Source organism: Hemicordylus capensis, chromosome 11, assembly GCF_027244095.1.
Source record: "Hemicordylus capensis ecotype Gifberg chromosome 11, rHemCap1.1.pri, whole genome shotgun sequence".
Lineage (NCBI taxonomy): Eukaryota > Metazoa > Chordata > Lepidosauria > Squamata > Cordylidae > Hemicordylus > Hemicordylus capensis.
Window position 1 is genome coordinate 10,310,894 of NC_069667.1, and position 23,697 is coordinate 10,334,590.

Genomic DNA, 23,697 nt, shown 5'->3' on the forward strand with positions numbered 1-23,697 from the left:
GGAGGGCAGCGCGGCGCTCGGCAGATTCTCGGCCTAGGGGCGGGGTGGGCGGGGCCGATGGAGGCAGGGGAGGGGCCGGGCGTCTTGCAGCGGCGGGGATTGGAGGAGCGCGCGGTGGGCGGGGCCAAAAGTGGCGACAGGGGTGGTGGGGGGTTGGCGTGGTGCTGGGGCTGGAGAGGCGAGGAGCTCAGTGATTGGCTGCTGCCTCCGCCCTTGCCTCCTCCTCCTCCCGCCCCCCCAGGAGTGGGGATTGGGGAAGGTTCGCATTGGGTGCCCCCAGCAGGAGACGTGGAGGGTCTGCCGTGGCTCAGGGGAGGTGAGTCTACCCAACTCCCCCTAGCCCAGGGGTAGAGTCCTTGCTTTGCATCCGGAAAGCCCCAGATTCACTCCCTGGCAGCATCTCTAGGTGGGGCTGGGAAAGACTCCTGCCTCAAAGCTGCTGCCAGTCAGTGCTGGCAATGCTGAGCTCGATGGACCAGGGGTCTGACTCCGTAGACAGCAACTTTCTCTATTCCTAAATATACCTCTTGTGCACTTTAATTTTAAGTTGATTTTGGAACCAGTCTTGGTAGAAAAGCAGATAAAAATGCATGTTTTGTATTAAGTATAGTATGCTAATATTCTTAATTTCACTGTCTGTTGCTTTCCTCTCCCTATCTCTTTGTTTGAACGGAGCTAGTCAATTTCACCTCCACTACCAAGTCTCCCTATCCAGGGAACAAAAACAAGAAATGCTTGATATTTTTTAGTATATCTGTTATCTCTATGCACTGTTGCTTTAATTGATCACGTGCTGAAATTGTTTCCTTTCAAGGAACCTTTCCCTCTGATATATTGGCTGTAATCTTATGCATGCTTTCCTGACAGTAAGCCCCAGTGAAATTAGTGGGGTTTACTTTGGAGTAAATATGCTGAGAGTGCAGTTTTCTTCTCCTTATTTTCTTGATGCTTCAATCTTTCTTAAATGTAGCCAATGGCTGAAGGACATTTATTCCCTGAAATGCTTATCACTGGGCTGTTCTTGTCAGGATGGGTTAAGTACCAGATGCATAGTAGTCCTTTTGTGAGGCCATTATACTTGCTAGATCTCCACCAAATCGCTCCAAGAGTTTTGACTGGGATACACTTTAAAGTTTTGAGGGTTGACCTTTGGCTACTTAACTCCTCCTTTGGCTAGTCCTAGAACTGGTAATGATCTTGTGCCTTGTGCAAAAATAGACGGAACTCTGATGCCTTTTCCCATCACTGCCTGGAAAAATCGCCCCTTGTTACATTTTGCTGATTGGGCAGTGATTACAGGCAAAGGGGCCTCTGTCCTTAAAAGGCGGCAAGTTTAGAAGGGGTGGTGCCTTTTTCTCTTCAAAACAAATTGTTAGCAGGTCGATGAGGGCGCTGGCTCAACCTGGGCACAAAGGAATGGTTGCTAGAGAAGGGGAAATACAGATCTCTCTTTGATTGCTTATGTATGTTTGAATCCAGGCAAGACGTTGGAGATACGCCGTGCCCCGTGGGTGTTCCTCTTGAAGAATCTGTCCGTCATAACTATTGTTTTGCTATGGCCACACGACTGAGACAGGTAAGAAAGAAAGTTGTCAGAAAGAAATAAGAACTTCTGCTGGAAACAGCCCCTGTTTTGCTGTTCTTAGTCTTCAGAGCATCTCTTATTTACTTTTACTCCCCCCCCCCCCACTCGCCTTAAGTTTCCCAGATCTGGTTCCTGGAAGTAGTCTCAACATTCTAAAAAATACAGATTTAAAGTGTTGAAAAAGTGGGGTATAAATCTGCGATTACCAATGTTTAGGACCACAAATAAATATATACTGCTTTTCAACAAAAGTCAAAGCCATCAGCTTGGGAAAATAAACAACAAAGTTGCTTCCCTGTCCCCAAGGGGCTCACAATCGAAAAAGAAACACAAGATAGACACCAGCAACAGGCACTGGAGGGATGCTGTGCTGGGGTTGGATTGGCCAGTTGCTCTCCCTCTGCTAAATACAAGAGAATTGCCACATTAAATGGTTCCTCTTTGCTGAGTTATCAGAGATCTAATGGATTATCTATTAGATAATCTCATTGTCTAATAGATAATAAATGCATTTTCAGTATTGTACTACTGATTTCTGCCTGCCTAGGGGGCTGGGGCTGGCACTCAGTGGCAAAACACACCTAACCCTAACCCTAACCCAGGTTGAATCGGGAAGGTCCCATTCTGAATGCTTGTGCACAGACACTGCCCACATGAAAACTCATTCCACACACAGATGAAGAAAATGAGAGAGAACTCTGGTCAGAAATGCTAGAGAGGCTCTGTCAGTCTGTGTATATCAAGGCTGTACAACTCTGGTCCTCCTGAAGATGTTGGACTACATCTCCCATCACCCCCTACTATTGACCATTGTGGCTTGGGATGATGGCGTTGTAGTCCCACACCAACTGGAGGGCTGAAGTTATACACTCCTGGAGTAGACATGGTTTAGATCAGAGATTCTCAATGTTGGGTCCCCAGATGTTATTGGACTTCAACTCCCATAATCCCCAGCCCCAGTGGCCTTTGGTTGTGGGTTGTGGGATTTGAAGTCCAATAACATTTGGGGACCCAACGTTGAGAATCCCTGGCTTAGATGAATCAGTGGTCTGACTTGATATAAAATAGCTTCATATATGCCTGTATTTTATTATTATTATTATTATTATTATTAGTAGTAGTAGTAGTAGTATAGTAATAATATTTACTTCTGTGTGTTTGTGCCTTTCTTTGCAGGCCAATAAGAAATGTACCGTGATAGGTGGCTCAGGATTCCTGGGCCAGCACATGGTGGAGTCTCTGGTGGAGAAAGGCTACTCAGTCAACGTCTTTGATATCCAGAAGGGCTTTGAGAACAGCAAGGTGCAGTTCTTCCTGGGCGATCTCTGCCGCAAAGAGGTATGGCTCAAACGAAGCGGAGAGCAGAATTGTAGGGAATACTGACTGGCTCTTGTGTGTGCTCTGACGCTGACTGTTGGTCTTGGTCCTGATTCAGATGACCAGCAGCCGCATTTTGTAGGAGTCCAGGAGGACCTTGGTATTTGCGGAGGTTCCATTCTCTGCAGTTACTACGGATAAGGAAACTGCGAATACCAGGTCATTAAGCTAATGGCATCATAGGGGTTAGGATCCCAAAGGCCTGAAAATTGTGGAGAAAACTGGCAAAAACAGGTTGGGGGTGGGATAATAATAAATAAATAAAATATTTATATACCACTTTTTGACAAAAGTTCCCAAAGCAGTTTACATAGATAGATATAAATAAAATGGTTCCCTGTCCCCAAAGGGCTCATAATCTAAAACTGGGATGCAAAGTAAAGTGCCCTACTGTGCTTTGTGGGCCTCCAGCAGTCCTCCCCCAAAGTCAAAAATCTGAGGGGTTTTTCCATGAATAATCATGAGTTGTTTTTGTTCTGTTTACTGAACAAGCCACAAAATGGCCGCCGTGCTAAAAATGGCACCTTGGAGGTCATTTCTGGCCACCCCTGACCCACAGATACATGAATTTAACCCCCGTTTTTCCACATATGCTGAGATCTGGTGTCAATTACTTGATCTGCGGATGGAGAATCTGCAGATAGCAAGATTGCCCTGTACAAATTGCTCAGGGTTGGTGTGGCAAGAACTGGTGTGATTCAGCCCTTTTTTCGTGAGTTCTTTGATCGGTACGATTATTTATATGGTCACTGCAGTCAAAACCAAATGCAAATTGTTCTTTGGATGATAGAATATCATATCCTATGCATTAAAATATTTTTTTAGTCTGTCTGTCTTTCTTTATAGGTAGTAATTGGCTTAGTTCACACAATCGTTTGGGTCTAGGTTTAATGTGGATTACTGCTTGTAGTGTGAGCCCATGCCAGGATAGGAATCTCCAATTCATCTTGGGCCAGAAACCAGCTTGGTGTGAGTTCACATGATCACACTAATGTTGGTAACCCACATTCGATTCAAATGACTGTGAGAACTCGATTCTTCTCTGTTACCTAGATAGCAGGCTTTGTTGTCTTTGGAAACTGAAGTGTGACTTCAACAGCTTTCTCTAATTCAGCCATTCCTAACCTTGGGTTCCCAGATGTTGGACTACAATTCCCATCATCCCCAACCACAATGGCTGGGGATGATGGGAGTTGTAGGCCGGCAACATCTGAGGATCCAAGGTTGGGAATATGTAGAATAACTTGGGTGTTGGCACAAAAGTTGTTGTCCCGCCTGGGTTTGCACCTTAACTGTGTTCCCCAGTCCCAATTGTGACTGTTGGAATTCCTAACCATCCTGTCTGTGCCTTCCCTGCTCCAGGATCTGCTCCCAGCTTTACAAGGAGTGGTCATGGTATTTCACTGTGCATCGCCCACCCCTTCCAGCAATAACAGAGAACTTTTCTACAAGGTCAATTACTTGGGAACCAAAGTGGTCCTTGAGGCATGCAGAGAAGCTGGTGTCCAGGTAAGGAAAGCCCTGCCAGTGACGGAAGTAAGATGCTGAACTGAGGTTGCTTATCCTTTGTGTGCGCCTTGGCTGCAAATATGGCCGACTGACCACAAGCAAGCTAGCTTTGATGCCTGTTCTTATGAATTATTTTGACATTTATATCCCGCTCTTCCTCCAAGGAGCCCAGAGTGGTGTACACGGCTATGTTTATCTTCACAACAACCCTGTGAGGTAGGTCAGGCTGAGAGAAAAGCAACTGGCCCAGAGTCATCCAGTGAGTTTCATGGCTGAATGGGGATTTGAACCCGGGTCTCCCTGGTGTTAGTCCAACACTCTAACCACTACACCATGCTGGCTCTCAATGGGCTGTATTCCCCATAAAATCCCTTTTCTCTTCTGTTCTCCTCTTCCCTATTTTTTGGATGTGTAATCTTTGCCAGCTTCCCTGTAGAAATCCTTTGAGCTGGAGGAGAAAAGGGGTGAGAATTCCCTTGCCCCACCCAGTACAGAAGAACACAGCAGAAGCCCCTGAAAGCTACTTTTTCACCCAGTGCATAATTCAGCTTGTGGACAACATGGTCATTAGCTATAAAGTCATTGGCTTTAAATACAAGACAGATTTGCGGAGGAGAGGCTCTGTCATTAGCTGTCAGCTAAGGGTTCTAAATAGAACCTCCACATTCAGAGGTAGTCTACCTCTGAATGCCAGTTTCTGGGGGCCAGCAACAGCAGAGTGAGCCTATGGACTTCCTGGAAGGACCTTGTTGGCTTCACTGGGTGAAATGGGATTTTGAACGACGTGAGCTTTAAGGCTAATCCAGTGGGGCGCCTAGGTTTCCCCACTTCCTAGTGGGGAAAAATGGCCTGTGTCCGTCAGTGAAATTCCTGTTTTCTTTCCTCATCTCTCTGCAGAAACTGGTTTTGACCAGCAGCGCCAGCGTCGTCTTTGAGGGCACGGACATCAAGGGTGGAACTGAAGACCTTCCATATGCGAAGAAGCCCATTGACTACTACACAGAGACCAAGATTCTGCAGGAGAAGGTCTGGAATGTTCTTCCTCAGCAGAGCAACTACAGGGGGACCTCATGATCTGCATGGGTTCCATTCCCGCATATTACCATGGGTAATGAAACCGCAGATAATGAGGCTTTGAGTCTATGGGATTGTGCGGCTTAGGTTCCCAGGCTTTTATAAAATCACAAAAAAGCATCAAAACCAGTGAAAACGGGCCAAATAAAGTGCCCTACCATGCTCTGCAGGCCTTCAGGAGTCCAAGGATGTGCCCCACCCCCCAAGTCCCTGAAATTCTGTTAAAAAAATGTGTGTTTTTGTTTTCACAAACAAGCCACAAAATGGCGGCCGGAAATATATCCGAGGTCATATCTGGCCTCCCCGATACGCTGATATTCAGAATTAACCCCTTTTCTGCCACTTCTTCCCCCATGTGTGCTGAGGTCGGGTGTCAATTACCTACCCGTGGATACATGAAACTATGGATGCTAAATCCTCATATAGCAGGGACTACTTCTATCAGCCCAACAGCAGAGGGAGAAGAGTTCACTTCAACCTCTCACTCTTCCTTTTTAGAAACCAATGAACTTGTTGAAAAACAGTGTATAAATATAGTAAAAATACATAGGAAGCTGCCATATACTGAGTCAGACCATTGGTCCATCTAGCTCAGTATAGTCTACACAGACTGGCAGCGACTTTTCCAAGGTGGTGGTGGTGGTTGTTGTTGTTATTTATTTGATTTCTATACCACCCTTCCAAAAATGGCTCAGGGTGGTTTACACAGAGAAATAATAAATAAGATGGATCCCTGTCCCCAAAGAGCTCACAATCTAAAAGAAAAATAAGACAGATACCAGTAACAGTCACTGGAGGTCCTGTGCTGGGGGTGGATAGGGCCAGTTACTCTCCCACCTGCTAAATAATGAGCATCACCACATTAAAAAGTGCCTCTTTGCCAAGTTAGCAGGGGTTGCTAACTCTTTGCCAATGTTGCAGGCAGGAGTCTCTCTCCGCCCTATCTGAAGATGCCAGGGAGGGAACTTGGAACTTCTGTATGCAAGCCAGCAGATGCTCTTCCCAGAGTGGCCCCATCCCCTGCAGGGAATATCTTACAATGGCTCATACTTGTAATCTTCCATTCAATAACAGCAAATATTTATATACCGCTTTTCAACACAAATTTCCAAAGTGGTTGACATAGAGAAATGAAAAAATAAGATGGATCACTGTCCCTAAAAGGCTCACAATCTAAAAATAAACATAAGTTAGGCACCAGCAACAGCCATGGGAGGAATGCTGTGCTGGGGGTGGATAAGGCCAGTTGCTCTCCCCCTGCTAAATAAAGAGAATCGCCACTTTAAAAAAGTGCCTCTTCGCCCAGTTAGCAAAGAGCAAACTAGGACTTACTTAGCAAGGGGGACAATTCATGCTTGCTGCCACAAGGCCAGCATGCTCTCAAGTTAATGGTAGCTTGAAGAGCTCAAAGTGTGACTGTCAATCTTGCAATTCTATCAATTGAGTGTTGGACTAGGGCCAGGGAGAACCGAGTTCGAATCCCCATTCAACCATGAAACTTACTGGGTGACTCTGGGCCAGTCATGTATCTCTCATCCTAACCTACGTCTCAGGGTTGTTGTGAGGATAAAAATAACCTCCTTGGAGGAAGATGCAGGATATAAGTGTATGGTAAAGGGAAGTGCCGCCGAGTCGGAGTTGACTCCTGGTGACCACAGAGCGCTGTGGTTGACTTTGGTAGAATACAGGAGTGGTTGACCATTGCCTCCTCCCACGCAGTATGTGATGATGCCTTTCAGCACCTTCCTATATCACTGCTGTCTGATATAGGTGTTCCCCATAGTCTGGGAAACATACCAGTGGGGATTCGAACCGGCATCATCTTGCTCCCTAGGCAAATTACTTCCCCGCTGCGCCATTATGTGGCTTATAAGTGTGTGTGTGCATGTATAAATAAATAAATAAATTTGACTCTCTCATCTCCATCGAGAAGGCATTTTTCATGTTATGACATGGTCCTTTGTGCGTGGGGATGATGGGATTTGTAGTCTAGCCACATCCGAGGACCCACGTTTGAGAACCCCTGCCTTAGAAGAAGTCTTTCATCTCTCTCTCTTTGCAGGAGGTTCTGAGTGCCAACGCTCCAGAGCGGAATTTCTTCACCACTGCTATTCGGCCCCATGGCATATTTGGCCCACGAGACCCCCAGCTGGTCCCCATCCTGATCCAGGCAGCAAAACATGGCAAGATGAAGTTCATGATTGGGTAAGCAAGGTTCAGTCCCCTGGCCGTTCATTTATGTTTTCCAGAGTACAGTGTTGTATCAGAGGTATGCAGGATGGCCTTGAATGCGGGTCCTATAAATATTTGTTGGGCTGTGGCACTTGGCAGTCCTTGAACTCGGCAGCTGAAGAAGTTCTTATTTTACACTGGCTGCCAATATGTTTCTGGGAAAAATACAAAGTGCTGGTCATTACCTTTAAACCCCTGAACGACTTGGGTCTGAGTTATCTTAGAGAGTGCCTTCTTCTGCATGATCCCCACCGCACGTTAAGGTCATCTGAGGAGGTCTGTCTCCAGTTACCACCGGCTTGTCTGGTGGCGACTCAGAGGTGGGCCTTCTCTGTAACTGCTCCTGGGCTGTGGAATGCACTCCCGGCAGAAATCAGTCATTTGTTCATTACTGTCTTTCAGGAGAGCCCTTAAAACCTATCTGTTTGGCTGGGCCTTCCAGGGTTTTTAAACAACTGTAAACTGTTTTAAATTGTTTTAAAGGGCTGCCCTGGTTTTCCAGGGGTTTTAGATGTTTGCATGCTTAATTGTTTTTATTCTGTTTTTATAGTTTTGATTTTAACTGGTTTTAATTGTTTTTATCCTGTTGCAAACCGCCCTGAGCCATTTTGGAAGGGCGGTATATTAATAGAATGAATGAATGAATAATACTCTTGCATTGAGGGTTTGATGTGCATGCACTCATAGGAAGCTGCCCTATACCGACTCATATCGTTGGTCCATCATGCATTGTCTCTACCAGGGCTGCTCAACTTTGGCCCTCCTGCAGATGTTGGCCGACAGTTCCCACAATCCCTAGCTATTGACTGCTGTGGTTGGGGATGATGGGAGTTGTCGTTCAAAAACAGCTATAGGGCTGGAGTTGAGCAGTTGTGGTCTACCGAGACTGGCAGCGGCTTCTCCAAGGTTGCAAGCAGGAGTCTCTCTCAGCCCGACCTTAGGAGTTGCCAGGTAGGGAACTTAGAACCTTCTGCATGCAAGCAGACAGGTGCTCTCCCCAGAGCCACCCCATCCCCTAAGGGGGTCACATTCAAATGCAAATCAGAGCAGGCCCTTCTTAACGAAGGGGACAATTCATGCTCCTGGCACAGCGTGGAAATGATTTGACTAACAAGCAGAAGGTTGCCGGTTCGAATCCCCGCTGGTACTTTATTGGGTAGCAGTGATATAGGAAGATGCGGAAAGGCATCATCTCATACTGTGCAGGAGGAGGCAATGGGAAACCCCTCCTGTATTCTACCAAAGACAACCACAGGGCTCTGTGGGCGCCAGGAGTCGAAATCGACTCGACGGCACACTTTGCCTTACCACAAGATCAGCACTTCTCCCCATAGAATCCCAGAGGGTGCTGCGAGAAATTGCTGAAAGGAGTCCTTAGTCTTACTCATCTATAGAGTCTGCTGCAGAGCTGTGTCAACCAGGCAGGGAGTGAAGATTGGGAACAGAGGCGCACCAGGGTCACGCTTAAACTTAGTGCTTTCAGCAGTGTTTTGGGACCTGGATGTCTGAGTAGTCCAGAGCTACAGAGCTGTGACTTCAAGATGGGTTTTCAAAAGGTAGATGGGACATGAAATGTTACATTTGCTGTGCTGGATGCTGTTCAGTCCCGAGAGGCGTTCCTCCCTGGCGCTCCACTGTGGTTCACAGCTAATGGTGATAACTGCAATAAAATAAGGCCCTTTCACACGGTCAGTGGCATAGTGCCCCTCCTGGGTAGAAGAGTTGGGCTTCTCAGTTTTCAGCCACATGCTTGCAAATGTTAAGAGGGGTGAGGAGAATGATTGTGTGCCTGAATGGTCCCCATTGCTAAGCAGAGTCTGCCCTGGTTTGCATTTGAATGGGAGACAGACTATATGTGTGAGGACTGTGAGATATTCCCCTTAGGGGATGGAGCCTCTCTAGGAAGAGCACCTGCCTGCTTGCATGCAGAAGGTTCCAAGTTCCCTCCCTGGCAGCATCTCCAAGATCGGAGAGAAACTCTTGCCTGCTATCTTTTAGAAGCCACTGCCGGTCTGTGCAGACAATAATGAGCTAGGTGGACCAATGGTCTGACTCGGTATATGGCAGCTTCCTATGTTGTTCCTATGACAGCTGTGTAGAATGGCTTTTCCTCCTACCACAGCAAAAAGCTACCAACTACCACCTTGCAAAGGATTATTCTCCTCACCTGCTGTCTTAATGTTTGAAAGCACCTGAAAATTGGGAACAAGCAAGAGAAACCTTTTAAAGTGGTGACTTTATTTATTTAACAGGGGGAAAGCAACTGGCCCTATCCATCCCCAGCATAGCATCCCTCCGGTGGCTGTGGCTGGTGTCTATCTTTTTCTCTCTCTTTTTTATATTGTGAGCCCTTTGGGGACAGGGAGCCCTTTTTATTTATATTTTTATATATGTATATATTTATATGAGAACCGCTTTGGGAACACTTTTTGGAAAGCAGTATATAAATATCTGTCATATCCATATTCCTACCCAGGCAGCTTAAGTCATGTGAACAAGCCTACAGACTGGAAAACATACCTGGAAAGGGAATGAGGAGTAACAGGGCAATTAGTGAGCAGATAAGCCAAGGCTACATAATCCTGCATGGCATGGATTGGGTCCGCAGATGTTGCTGGACTGCAGTTCCCATCATCCCTAGCCACAGTGGCCAAAGGCATGATGGGAGTTGTAGTCCAGCAGCTAGAGACCAATGGTTAGAAATCCCTGCTTCATGGGATGGGACCTGTAGGGACCCTTGCTTGCCTCTCTGTGGTCAAGAGCTTGCTGCTTTCATGTCAGCATTAACTCGAACACCTTCCCTCTTCTCTGTGCAGTGATGGAAAGAACTTGGTGGATTTCACCTTTGTGGAAAACGTGGTCCATGGCCACATATTGGCTGCAGAGCAACTTCAGAGGGACTCTCCCCTGTGTGGAAAGGTGAGGCTGTCAAGTTGGTGTCGGCTTCTGGCGCCCACAGAGCCCTGTGGTTTTCTTTGGTAGAATACAGGAGGGGTTGACCATTGCCTCCTCCTGCACAGTATGAGATGATGCCTTTCAGCACCTCCCTATATCGCTGCTGCCTGATATAGGTGTTTCCCATAGTTTGGGAAACATACCAGTGGAGATTCTCCACTGGCTCGCTAGGCAAGTCACTTCCCCGCTGCGGTGGCTATAGGCAGGCATTGGTAGTCAATTAAGACGGGGGTTCCCAACCTGTAGTGCTCTGTAGGCTGCTGAGAACTATAACCCCCATAATCCCTAGCCACAATAAATTGTAGCTGGGGGGTTCTGGGAGTTGTAGTTCAGCAACATCTGGAAGACCACTGGTTGGGAACCTCTGAATTAAGAGTTGGAGGAGATACTCCATTCACCTCCCATGCTCTCTCTTGTTGGTTCTTCCGCCGTAGTCTCACCTGCAAGGCACAGAATTCCCTCTCCTCCCTCCGCCTCTGCACCAACATTTTGGAAGACTTAAGACAGCCGAGACGCAAACTCCATGAGCCGCCCCTGCTCACTCTTTCCCTCTTCTGTCGCTCCCTCGCAGGCATTCCACATCACAAATGACGAGCCAATCCCCTTCTGGGAGTTCTTGTCCCGTATCCTGACTGGTCTGAACTACGAGGCTCCCAGGTACCGCATCCCCTATTGGCTGGCGTACTACCTGGCCCTCCTCCTCTCGCTGGTGGTGCTGCTGCTGAGTCCCTTGGTCGCCCTCAGCCCCACCTTCACGCCCATGCGGGTGGCGCTGGCCGGAACCTTCCACTACTACAGCTGCGAGCGAGCCAAGAAGCACATGGGCTACAAGCCGCCGGTCAGCTTGGACGAAGCCGTGGCCAGGACTGTGGAGAGCTACCCCCACCTCCGCCGGGACGCATAGCCCCCGGAGGCCCAAGAAGGCACCTTGGGAACCGCTGCCACATCCACGACTTTGGCCTTCTGGTCTCTCGGCGTCCACTCTGGCCTCCTCTGGAGCATCTCGCAAGCTGCAGTCTGGAATTATGATGCTATCTCTGCACATGCAGTTGCCAATGAGCCACAATCTCTGAAATCCTGGGCGCTTGGACTCCCGGACAGGCCCCTAAGCCTGCCCAGCGGCAATGCTTGTGTGCTTTCCTGCCCCTCTTTTCAAAGGGCAGCGAAGTGATATGAAGTATTATATAGGACAGGGGTTCCTGACCCATGGGACCGGTGTTCCTTGCGACAGGGATTCCCAGGCGGCGTTGACTACAACTCCCGTGATCCCCAGCCGATGGCCACTGCAGCGGAGGATGCTGGGAATTGTTGTCAACAACATCTGGGAATCCCTGTTTCAGGGAACACTGCGTGGGACTCCGGAAGTTGCTGAACTACAATGCTCACCATCCCCAGCCACCGTGAATGGGGTCTGGGGATGATGGGAGTTGTAGTTCAGCAGCATCTGGAGCCCCACACGTTGAGACCCTCTGCACTAGGACTACGGTAATGGTCTTGCCCCTCGGCGTCCACTTCTGGCCTTTGCATGAGCTCTGCTGGTCTGAAAGGGAGTATCTATCCGTGTTCCCAGGGATCGGGATTCCCAGACATTGCTGACTGCAGCTCCCCTAATCTTCAACCAAAGGCTGCTGGGGATTATGGGAGCTGTAGTCCACCAGATCTGGCAGTCCCTGTCCTAGAAAACACCGGTACCTACCCTGTGCCTGCCCAAGCACTCTCTTTTCAGACCTTTGACTGCGATATGCAACGGTCAGGCTGGGCCAGGGCTGTTCAGCTTCGGCCCTCCTGCAGATGTTGGCCTACAACTCCCATAATCCCTGGCTATTGACCACTGTGGCTGGGGATTATGCGAGTTGTAGTCCAAAAACAGAGTGGGGGAGGGGCAAAGTTGAGCAGGTCAAGGAGGCACCCTAATGTGAATTTCCACTCTCTTCTCTTCACTTTCTCCATCCTCCCTGCAGAAAAGGAATGCATGGGAGGGAAGGAAGGGACCAGATTCAAGTCTCTAGTCCCGTGGTTCCCAACCAGGGTTCCTCCTGATGTTGCTGAACTACATTTCCCAGCAACAATTGTGGCTGGGGGTCCTGGGAGTTGTTGTTCAGTAAGATCTGGAAGAACCCTGGTTGGGAACCACTGGATTCGTGTGTTTTTTTTAAAAATGGGGGGGGGTAGTGGGGGGGGCGATCCTTTGGTTAACTTAATTGAAATAAAAGAACTTTCGACTCTTCTGGGAGTGTCTGCCTGAATATGTGTTTGCTGCTTTTAAAAAATAAGTTGACATGGACTTTTGCACTTTCTGGGTTGCCCCCTGCACAAAAAGCCTGCAGCAGGTTTCCCTGTAAGAGGGCGCCCCAGAGGTTGTTGACTACAACTCCCATCATCCCAAGCTGCAATGGTCTTTGGTGATGATGGGAGTTGTAGTCGTCAACAGCTGGGGAACCTTCTTATAGGGAACATGGGCCTGTAGTCCTGGGGCTTGGTAAGACTTTCTCGCAAGACCGTTCACGTGAGCTGCTCCCGTGAGCTTGACCCTGCTGTGCAGACTTTGCTGCGAAATTATGACCCCTGTCAAGCCACGGCAGGTATCCTAGAAATTAAGCCATGTGTAAGGCACTGTGCTAACAGCAGCATCTATCCTTCAGAACACAGCCAGATTACTGTCGTTCCTAGAAAGTCCATGGTTTCCAAAAGCCTGGTCTCTCATAAACTAAACCCTTGGTGCAGTACCTGGTGTTTGCCTCTAGATGGCGGTCATTAGCCATTGTTGCCCTGGGAATTCTATTAATAAACTTGGTCTCACTGAGTCAGACCTTTGGTCCACCTAGCTCAGGGATTCTCAGCGCTGGGTCCCCAGATGTTACTGGACTTCAACCCCCATAATCCCCAACCAAAGCCCGCTGGGGATTATGGGAGTTGAAGTCCAATAACATCTGGGGACCCAATGTTGAGAATCCCTGATCTAGCTCATTATTGCCTAGACACACTGGCAGCGACTTCCAAGTTTTCAGGCAGGAGTCTCTCTCAGCCCCATCTTGGAGATCCTGCCAGGGAGGGAACTTGGCACCTTCTGCTCTTCCCAGAGCGGCTCCAACCCCTGAGGGGAATATCTTGCAGTGCTCACTTGCAGTCTCCCATTCAAATGCAAACCAGGCAGACCCTGCTTAGCAAAGGGGACAATTCATGCTTGGTGCCACACAACCAGCTCTCCTCTCTTTAGGTCACTCTTCTGGAGTAAAAGCCCATCGTTGCACATAATCCTGCAGCTGCTTTTCCCAGGGAGCATTCCCCATCTGCAGACTGGTCATGTGTATTCACAAGGCTGAAGCCACACTTGTGGGGTTGCTGCCACATTCTGCAAAGCGAGGGATTGGATGGGACCTCTATCCCTCAAAGGGGGCGGGGGGAGGCCTTGTTGCTGGGAGAAGCGTCATCCCAAACTGGCGCCAGGATTCGAACGTAGCACTGGTACCGCTAAATTGGAGTTAAGGGCAGCGAAACTTCACTCTGATTGAAGGTACAGAGTAGAGTTTGGTGAGGGAAACCACAGGTCCCTTTTTTGCCCTTAACTCCAGTTTGCCAAGTTTGGGCATGCACCTTTGGAACCCGGAGGCGAAGGGACCTCCAGTTTCCCAGTACATCCAAACCAGTATTCCCTCTAACTGGGATTCCTAGATGTTAAGAACATGAGAACAGCCCTGCTGGGTCAGGCCTAAGGCCCATCTAGTCCAGCGCCCTGTTTCACACAGTGGCCCACCAGATGCCGCTGGAAGCCTACAGGGAGGAGTTGAGGGCATGCCCTCCCTCCTGCTGTTACTCCCCTGAAACTGATACTCGGAGGCATCCTGCCTTTGAGACTGGAGGTGGCCTTTAGCCCTCCGACTAGCAGCCGATGATTGATCTCTCCTCCATGAAGTGATCCAAACCCCTCTTAAAGCCATCCAGGTTGTTGGCTGTCACCACATCTTGTGGCAGAGAATTCCACAAGTGGATTATGCCTTGTGTGAAAAAGTACTTCTGTTTGTTGAACCTAAATTTCCTGGAAATCAATTTCATGGGACGACCCCTGGTTCTAGTGTTATGGGAGAGGGAGAAGAACTTCTCTCTATCCACTTTCTCCACTCCATGAATGATTTTATAGACCTCTATCATGTCTCCCCACAGTCATCTTTTTTCTAAACTAAAAAGTCCCAGGTGTTGTAGCCTTGCCTCTTATGTTCTTATGTTATTTATGTTATGTTATATGTTTATGTTATGTTTATGTTTATAGTATATTATATTATGTTTATATGTTATGTTATGTCTTTATGTTATGTTATGTTCTTATGTTATTGACTACAACTCCCAGAATCCCCAGCTGAAATGGCTTTTGCTTGCGGATTGTGGGAATTGTAGTCAACAATGTCGGGGAAGGAATCCCTGTTAGAGAGAACACTGGTCCGAACCCGGCCACTGAACAGGGATGGAAGATTCTTCCATGTGCTGCCAGTAACCAACACCCTCCCTCCAGATTAGTATCTAAGCACCAGTTCTTTGCACATTCCTTCTTTGGTCCTCTTCAGGTAGGGTTGCCATATCCAAGCTTCCCAAATCTGGTGGGCCTAATTTGCATATTATGCAAATTATGCTGCAACTAATTTGCGTGTTTTTTTTTTAAAAAATTGACAGATTTGTATACTTCCCCTTCTTCTCTGCCCTCCCACGTGATCAGATCCTGTGTAAAATCCGGGCAGTGCATTTGAAATCCATATAAATCTGGGTGGAATTTAGCAGCCAGGTGAAGGAGCCAAAATCTGGGAGCTACCCTGAACATGTCTGGGGACATGGCAACCCTATCCTCAGAGCTTTCCAGCAGGAATCTGCTTTCCAGCAGGAATCCAGCATTAATTCCAGCAGGAATCTGCTTTCATATGCAGTTCCTTCTTCCTGTGTGTTGAAGTCAGACATCATCAAGTCCTGGCAGCTTTTAGGCAAAGAGTTGTGTAGGGTGGGGTTTGCACCTGCCTAGTGCACTGGTTCTCTGCAGAGGTGACTCTTCTTTCAAATACTGTTGGCAAAACAGGAAACAAGCTTCTGCTTAATCCCTTTGGCCATGGTCTGCCCCCGAAACAAACCACCCGTTTCTGTCACAACTCTTCCGTCTGGAAGACAGACTTTGCTACCAGACAGACTCTGCTACCTGTCCACGGCGCCCTTCTTGATGAGCTTAGTGGCTCAGTTTCAGCCTCGGCTACAATAATCCTATACCATAAAACCCTTCAGCATGCGGCTGTGCTGCCCGTGTCTTTTTGGGCCGTTCTGGGCATGCGCGGGAAAAGAGTGCTGGCGAGGCCCGGCGGGGCAACTGGCCCCGATGGTGGCGGCAGCCGCCACGGCGAGAGGGCCACAAGGATAGCAGAGGCAGCGGCATAGGGTCCGGACCGGCCTCAAGGAAGGGAGAGTCGGAGGGGGCGGGCGGCACTATGGGCGGCGGGGGCGGCACTCAGTCCGGACGTGGGGAGAGAAGAAACAGCGGCGGCGGCCCCGGAACGGCAGAACAAGGAGAACAGCAACAAGAACTACAATGGGCAGCAATTTCTGGGAACCAGCCGCACGATGCCCAACACAAAAAGTGACATGAAGCATGACACACAGAGCCAGATCCAACGCCCCCCGCCCGCCCGGCCACCCAGGAGCCAACACTATAAATATAAAAAATATATTGTTGCCCGCCCCCCCTTCCGTTCTAAACCGGAGCAGGAAGAACTCCCCGCCCACAGCCAAGGGCGGGGGGGGAGGGGGCAAGAGAGACCATACGTGGGGGGGGCACCAGGAGTTTGCTCTGCTGCCTGGTAAGCCAGTCCGAGCCTGCTACTGGGGTAAAACCTGCAAGAGGAGAAAACAGCACCTGGCGTGGTCTCTCCAAGCAGGCACGGCAGCCACAGGCAGCGACAGCCAAAGCTGGGAGCGCATGGTTGTTCCGTGCAGGAAAGGGGGCGGGGCTGTCCCTTGGCTTCCGCTCAACTCATTCTTGGGTTTGAGGGAAGTGAGAGGCTCCCAGCCCCACTTCCATCCTCTCCTCAGCAGAGCGATAGCCCCGCACGGAGGAGGAGAATCTGGTGATCACCTCCTTCCCTCCCTGTTGAGTGCTGCGCACACGTCTGCTTCAAATGCTGGCTCTCTCTCCGAACTGCTAGAAAATCGCTTTGTGTGAGTGTTAAGGGAAGCCTTTTCTCTACCCCTCCCCACCCTCCTTTGAGTTTTGTCCTCAGTGCATTAGGGGTTGCCACCAGAAATCACCTCAGATCGCGAGTACAGGAGAAATTACAAAGCACCCACTCTTTACCCCTCCACGACTGCTGGCCAGAAAAACAGACAAAAAGACGTTGAGGGGAGATGCACTGCTTAGAGCACTGCTTGCTCATCAATAAGATAAAGTTATTTTAAAAATAAGCCTTGAAAAAGGTCGAAAAAACAAAAGGGACAAAAAAACATCACCATGTAAATTGTAGTTGAACCATGACGTAACTAATTCCAAGGCCCAACACAAATTTATGAAACTTGAAGGGGAAAAAAAACTTCTCATAATAGAGAGACCATGTGGCACCAATAAAGAATATTATTTACTCAAAAAATAGCCTCATAAGTATGTAAAAACTAAATAAGGGAGAAAGAAGAGCAAAACAAGAAAAAAAGGGGGCAAGAGAGACGGAGAAGTAAGAAAGGGGGGGGGGAAGCTAGTGCCCGTTATTATAACGGGCTTAAAAATACTAGTACAGTAATAATGACGTTGTGAAATTGGCAAGACTTCGTCAATTTCATGTTATTTTGTCTCTGAGCAGCAGTGCTTGCTAAGGTTTTGACATCAAGAAGATTCTAGAGGAACATATGAATTGGCCATATACCGAGTCAGACCATTGGTTGATCTAGCTCAAGATGGTCTGCACTGACTGGCAGCAGCTCTCCCAAGGTTTCAGGCAGAAATTTCTCCCACCCTACCTGGAGATCCTGCCAGGGACTGAATCTGGAATCTTCTACATGCAAAGCAGATGCTCTTCCATGGAGATATGGATCCCCATCCTCAAACATTTCTCCCCACGTGGGAAGCTAAGTTATACTGAGTCTTATCCTTGGTCCATCTAGCTCAGTATGATCTACTCTGACTGGCAGCAACTCTCCGAGGTTTCAGGCAGGAATCTTTCCCAGCCCTACCTGGAAATGCTACCAGGGAGTGAAAGTGGGAATCTTCTGCATGCAGGATGCTCTTTCACTGAGCTACGGCCCTATGCCCTAAAGGAGGAACAGAGGAAGTCAGACACAGTACTGTCTACACTGACAGGCAGCAGCTTTCCAAGGTTTCAGGCAGGAGTCTTTCCCAGCCCTACTTGGAGATGCTGCCAGGGATTCAACCCGGGACCTTTTGTATGCAAAGCAGACATAACTCATTACTATACATAACTCAGATGCTCTGCCACTGAGTTATGGCACCATCCCCTGAGGGGAATTTTTTACAGTTCTCACATCCCCATCCAAATGCAAACTAAGGTGTGCCTTGCTTAGCTAAGGGGACAATCCCTTTGCTCAGCAGAGGTTCACTCTCACAAGACCAGCTCACCTCCCCCTTTTCAGTTCACACCTAAAAATAGGGTGCGATAATTCTAGAGAGCTGGCCTTGTGGAAGCAAGCATGAATTGTCCCCTTTACTAAGCAGGGCCTGCCCTGGTTTGAATTTGAATGGGAGACTAGATGTGAGAGCACTGAAGGGTATTCCCTTTATGGGATGGGGCTGCTCTGGGAAGAGCATCTGCCTGCTTGCATGCAGAAGGTTCCAAGTTCCCTCCCTGGCAGCATCTCCAAGATAGGGCTGCCAGTCTGTGTAGGCAATACTGAGCTAGATGGACCAATGGTCTGACTCAGTCAAAGGCAGCTTCCTATGTTCCTAATTGTGACAGATCCTCCAAAAATCATGTCAAACCAGCACTTTTAAAACTGCATGCAATGCCTGGGGAATACCAGAAATGCAATGGTTTTGCAGGAATATTTTATTTTCAGGAACGAGTCAACGGTTGAGGAGGGGAAAGTGTACGGTGGGTCTGAAACTAATGATGCAGCAGGGAAGTAACTTGCCTAGTGGTTGAGCAACATTGGAGAAGCCGCTGCCAGTCTCTGTAGACCATACTGAGCTAAATGTGAGCCAGCGTGGTTAGAGTGCTGGACTAGGACCGGGGAGACCCGAGTTCAAATCCTCATTCAGCTATGATACTAGCTGGCTGACTCTGGGCCAGTCACTTCTCTCTCAGCCTAACCTACTCCACAGGGTTGTTGTGAGCAGAAACTTAAGTATGTAGTACACCGCTCTGGGTTCCTTGGAGGAAGAGTGGGATATAAAATGTAAAATTTAAAAAAAAAATGGGCCCATGGTCGGGCTCAATATAAAGAAGCTTCCTCTTTTCCTATGTTCTAGTGTTATAAGGAGCCACCTAATAGTGCAGTGAGGAAATGACTTGACTAGCAAGCCAAAAGTTGCTGGTTCGAATCCTCACTGGTATGTTTCCCAGACTATGGGAAACACCTATATTGGGCAGCAGCGATATAGGAAGATGCTGAAAGGCATCATCTCTCTTACTGTGCGGGAGGAGGCAATGGTCAACCCCTCCTGTATTCTACTAAAGACAACCACAGGGCTCTGTGGGTGCCAAGAGTTGACACTGACTCAGCGGCACACTTTACCTTTTAATCCCTTGAGAATGGCGCTCCAGTGCAGTAAACCGTATAGTCAACGCCTGTTCAGGCGATACTGGGGCATGATGACAGAGATGTCTTCTGAAGAATTCCTCTCAGTCTTTTTCTGTCTTCTGAAGAATTCCTCTCAGTCTTGCTCCAATGTGTCAGAGCTACTGTAAAGCTTTCTTGTGGGCACACCCAGCTCCAAAAAGAGCAGAGATGAGGCTTGGCTTTTGTCAGAGTGAGGAATCTGTCATATTTTCATGCAGGTGAGAGTTGGCAGGAGGCCGCATGTCAATGCTGCATTCTTGGAAAAGGCAGGTTCAAGGAGAGCTGGTCTGGTGGTAGCAAGCATGACTTGTCCCCTTAGCTAAGCAGGGTCTGCCCTGGTTGCATATGAATGGGAGACTAGAAGTGTGAGCACTGTAAGAGCTTCCCCTCAGGGAATGGAGCTGCTCTGGGAAGAGCACCAGAAGGTTCCAAGTTCCCTCCCTGGCAGCATCTCCAAGATAGGGCTGAGAGAGATTCCTGCCTGCAACTTTGGAGAAGCCCCTGCCAGTCTGTGAAGACAACACTGAACTAGATGGACCAAGGGTCTGACTCAGTATATGGCAGCTTCCTATGTTCCTATATGTGGAGCTGATTTATTTTTATTGATTGATTGATTGATTGATTGATTGATTGCATTTTTATACCACTCCTCCCAATTTGGCCCAGGGCGCTTTACAAACAAAACAAAAACAGTCAAAATCAGTCAACAACAAAAGCAAAAATCCTAAAATACCATAAAACAATCAGTTAAAAAACAATTTTAAAAACTCTGAAAAAACCCAGTACATTAAAAACCCCTTACAACAATTAAAAAACCCTGGAAGGCCAGGCCAAACAGATAGGTTTTAAGCGCTCTCCTGAAGGTCAATAAAGAGTTCAAATTACGCATTTCTGTCGGGAGCGCATTCCACAGCCCAGGAGCAGCTGCAGAGAAGGCCCACTCCTGAGTCGCCACTAGACATACCGGTGGTAACTGGAGATGGACCTCCTCAGATTACCTTAACGTGCGGTGGGGATCATGCAGAAGAAGGCATGGTGGGATGTGGGAGTCCCAGCGCTGGGAACTGGCCAGGATGTGGGTCTCTATGGCAACAGCCCTCAAGGCCTGGTTGGTCCTAGTTTACCCAGAGATTCCATTTCTTAGCCCCACAAAAGAGATTGAAAGGATGGGTGTATTTGGAGGATAGTTCCAGTACCCATATTCTGGGTGAACAGCTTGGTGTTTTTGTGGTACGTTGGGGGATACCAATCGGCACCCAGTGCCAGATTTAGGCACAAACTAAGTCAGCTTCAGCTTAGGGCCTGACATTACGAGGGGCTTCTGAATACCAAAGAATGACTCAATTTCATGTTTTACACAATTGGTTGGAAAATAAAGGGGGAAAGACTGTGTTTTGGACTCTGTCTATCTAAATTGTATCTACCAAACTTCTATCTCTGGGCGGCTCACAGCAACATAAAAAGTTAAATCACAAAAATAAAAAACCTTACAACTACGTAGAATCACAATTAAATTTAAAAGCTTGGGCGAAGAGGTAAGTCTTTAAGGAGTCTTAAAAAGTTGTCAGAGATGGGTAGGCTCTTGTCTCGGCAGGGAGTTGGAACATAGGAAGCTGCCATATACTGAGTCAGACCATTGGTCCATCAAGCTCAGTAGTGTCTACACAGACTGGCAGCGGCTTCTCCAAGGTTGCAGGCAGGAATCTCTCTCAGCCGTCTCTTGGAGATGCTGCCATGGAGGAAACCTGGAACCTTCTGCTCTTCCCAGGGCTGCTCCATCCCCCGAGGGGAAGATCTTCCAGTGCTCACACTTCTAGTTTCCCATTCATATGCAACCAGGGTGGACCCTGCTTTGCTAAGGAGTCAAGTCATGCTTGCTACCACAAGACCAGCTCTCCTACCATTGCCTCCTCCTCCTCTTCTCCACACTGCTGCCATGACACTGCCTCCACCTCCCGCCCCCGCTGTTTTGGGGCAAGTGGGGATATACCTTTCAGTGGGAGAGAGAGAGAGATGTGATGTACCACCCACCCCCTGCTGTTCCCAGCAGGCTCTTGAAGCTGTACATAGGAACATATGAAGCTGCCTTATACTGAGTCAGACCATTGGTCCATCTAGCTCAGTATTGTCTGCACTGAATGGCAGCAGCTTCTCCAAGGATTCAGGCAGGAGTCTCTCTCAGCCCTCTCTTGGAGATGCTGCCAGGGAGGAAACTTGGAACCTTCTGCAAGCAAGCAGGTGGATGATCTTCCCAGGGCGGCCCCATCCCCTAAAGGGAATATCTTCCAGTGCTCACACATGTAGTCTCCCATGCAAATGCAAACCAGGGCAGACCCTGCTTAGCAAAGGAGACCATTCATGCTCGCGACCACAACACCTGCTCTCAGTATGTCATCATCTGGCCCTGTCAGCGGCAAATGTTTCCTTTGTGCAGTGCTTCTCTGGCTTGGGTCCCCAGGTGCTGTTGGACTACAACACCCATCATTCTCCACCACAGTGGACAAAGACCTGTTATTACTGTGAAGACTTGGGCGATGCCAGTCAGTAGCAAATGCTTCCTTGGTGCAGGGTGTTTTCAAGCTTGGGCCCCCAGATGTCATTGGATTACAGCACCCATCACCCCCTGCTGCAATGGCAGGGCATCATAAAAGCTGTAATCCAACTGCACCAGAGGATCCAAGATGGAGAATCCCTGCCTTCGTGTGAGAACAAAAACCTGAGTGGATTGACGTTCCAGAAGGATCTGTCTCCAGACTAAGTGACTGCAGAGTGGCAGAGTGGAGGCAATTCAGTGTTGATGTGTGCAAGGTGATGCAGAAACCAAGGCTTGGTGGAAACCGTGGAAATTCTTCTGCCTCCCTAGGGCATCTCACATTTCTGTCCGTCTCTGCAGAAGGACCACTTTTCATGTACAACATGCAGCTAAGGAGGAGAGAGCTCGGTGGTGACTCACAAAAAACCAGTTTGGTTTCCTTGCATGATCAAATGGGTGGATTTCCTTCCATCCACACCCTTCTCCTTGCCTTTCAGCACCTGTTGTCACCCTTCTTGAGAGAGAGAAGGAGTGGGAGAAGCCTCCTGGCTTCTGCCTGGTGAGAGACTGACAGCCAGAGGGGCACCCAATTACCTGTTGAGCCTCTTAAAGGGAGTGCTGTTGGAAAGAGATTACTGTCATCCCTTGCCAACCTGTGGCTTTACCAACCTGTGGCTTTACCAACAAATGGGGAATTGTGTCCTGTCCCACCAACCGCGCAACCCAAATAGCCAAGGTTGGTGAGGTATTTTAGTGATGGGGGTAGCGATTTTGGGAACTAAGAACAGATGCAATAAGAGCCAAAGTAGAAAAATCAACAACAAACAGCCTTTGTAAAGAAGCAGATGAAACCGTGGACCACCTAATCAGCTGTTGTAAAAAGATCACACAGACTGACAAACAAAGGCATGACAAGGTAGCAGGGATGATACACTGGAAAAAATACAAGCTACCTGCAAAAAATACAAGCTACCTGTAGCCAAAAAATTAGTGGGACCATAACATTGAAAAAGTTGCAGAAAATGAAGATGCAAAAATATGATAGGACTTTTGACTATGAACAGACAAACATCTGCCACACAATACACCAGATATAACTGTAGTTGAGAAGAAAGAAAAACAAGTTAAAATAATCGACATAGCAATACCAGGGGATAGCAGAAGAAAAAGAAATAGAAAAAATAACAAAATACAAAGATCTACAAAGTGAAATTGAAAGGCTGTGGCAGAAAAAGACCAAAATAATCCCATTTGTAATTGGCGCCCTAGGTGCAATTCCAAAACACCTTGAAGAGCACCTCAACACCACAGGGGCTAAAGAAATCACCATCAGCCAATTACAAAAAGCAACTTTACTGGGAACAGCCTATATTCTGCGACAATATCTACAATAATAACAATACTGATAATAAAATTCAGCTATCCCAGGTCCTTGGGAAGGACTTGGTGTCTGGATAAAACAAACCAGTCAATAACACCTGTCTGACTGTGTAAAATAATATTAATTTTCAAAGTGGTTTACATAGATATAAATAAATAAATAAAATGGATCCCTGTCCCCAAAGGGCTCACAATCTAAAAAATAAATCTAAGATAGACACCAGCAACAGCCACTGGAGAGATGCTGTGCTGGGGATGGATAGGGCCAGTGGCTTTCCCCCCAGGGGTGTAACTATAATAG

General features: G+C 48.1%; 1 protein-coding gene across 1 annotated transcript; it reads left to right on the top strand.

Annotated features, from left to right (window-relative positions):
• Positions 1-168: 168 nt before the first annotated feature.
• On the top strand, positions 169-12,889 carry NSDHL (NAD(P) dependent steroid dehydrogenase-like). Its single transcript, XM_053273262.1, has 8 exons — positions 169-316; positions 1,480-1,576; positions 2,762-2,923; positions 4,325-4,471; positions 5,369-5,497; positions 7,608-7,750; positions 10,594-10,696; positions 11,304-12,889. Exons 2-8 carry the CDS (start codon positions 1,556-1,558, stop codon positions 11,634-11,636), a joined length of 1,038 nt encoding a protein of 345 aa, XP_053129237.1. The 5' UTR covers positions 169-316; positions 1,480-1,555; the 3' UTR covers positions 11,637-12,889.
• The last annotated feature ends 10,808 nt before the right edge of the window (positions 12,890-23,697 follow it).

Excerpts from the sequence above, each read along its gene's own strand:
- NSDHL (XM_053273262.1), top strand. The coding sequence starts at position 1,556 with ATGGCCACACGACTGAGACAG. Across the intron at positions 4,472-5,368 it reads GCAGAGAAGCTGGTGTCCAG|AAACTGGTTTTGACCAGCAG; the intron begins GTAAGGAAAGCC and ends ATCTCTCTGCAG. Across the intron at positions 5,498-7,607 it reads CCAAGATTCTGCAGGAGAAG|GAGGTTCTGAGTGCCAACGC; the intron begins GTCTGGAATGTT and ends CTCTCTTTGCAG.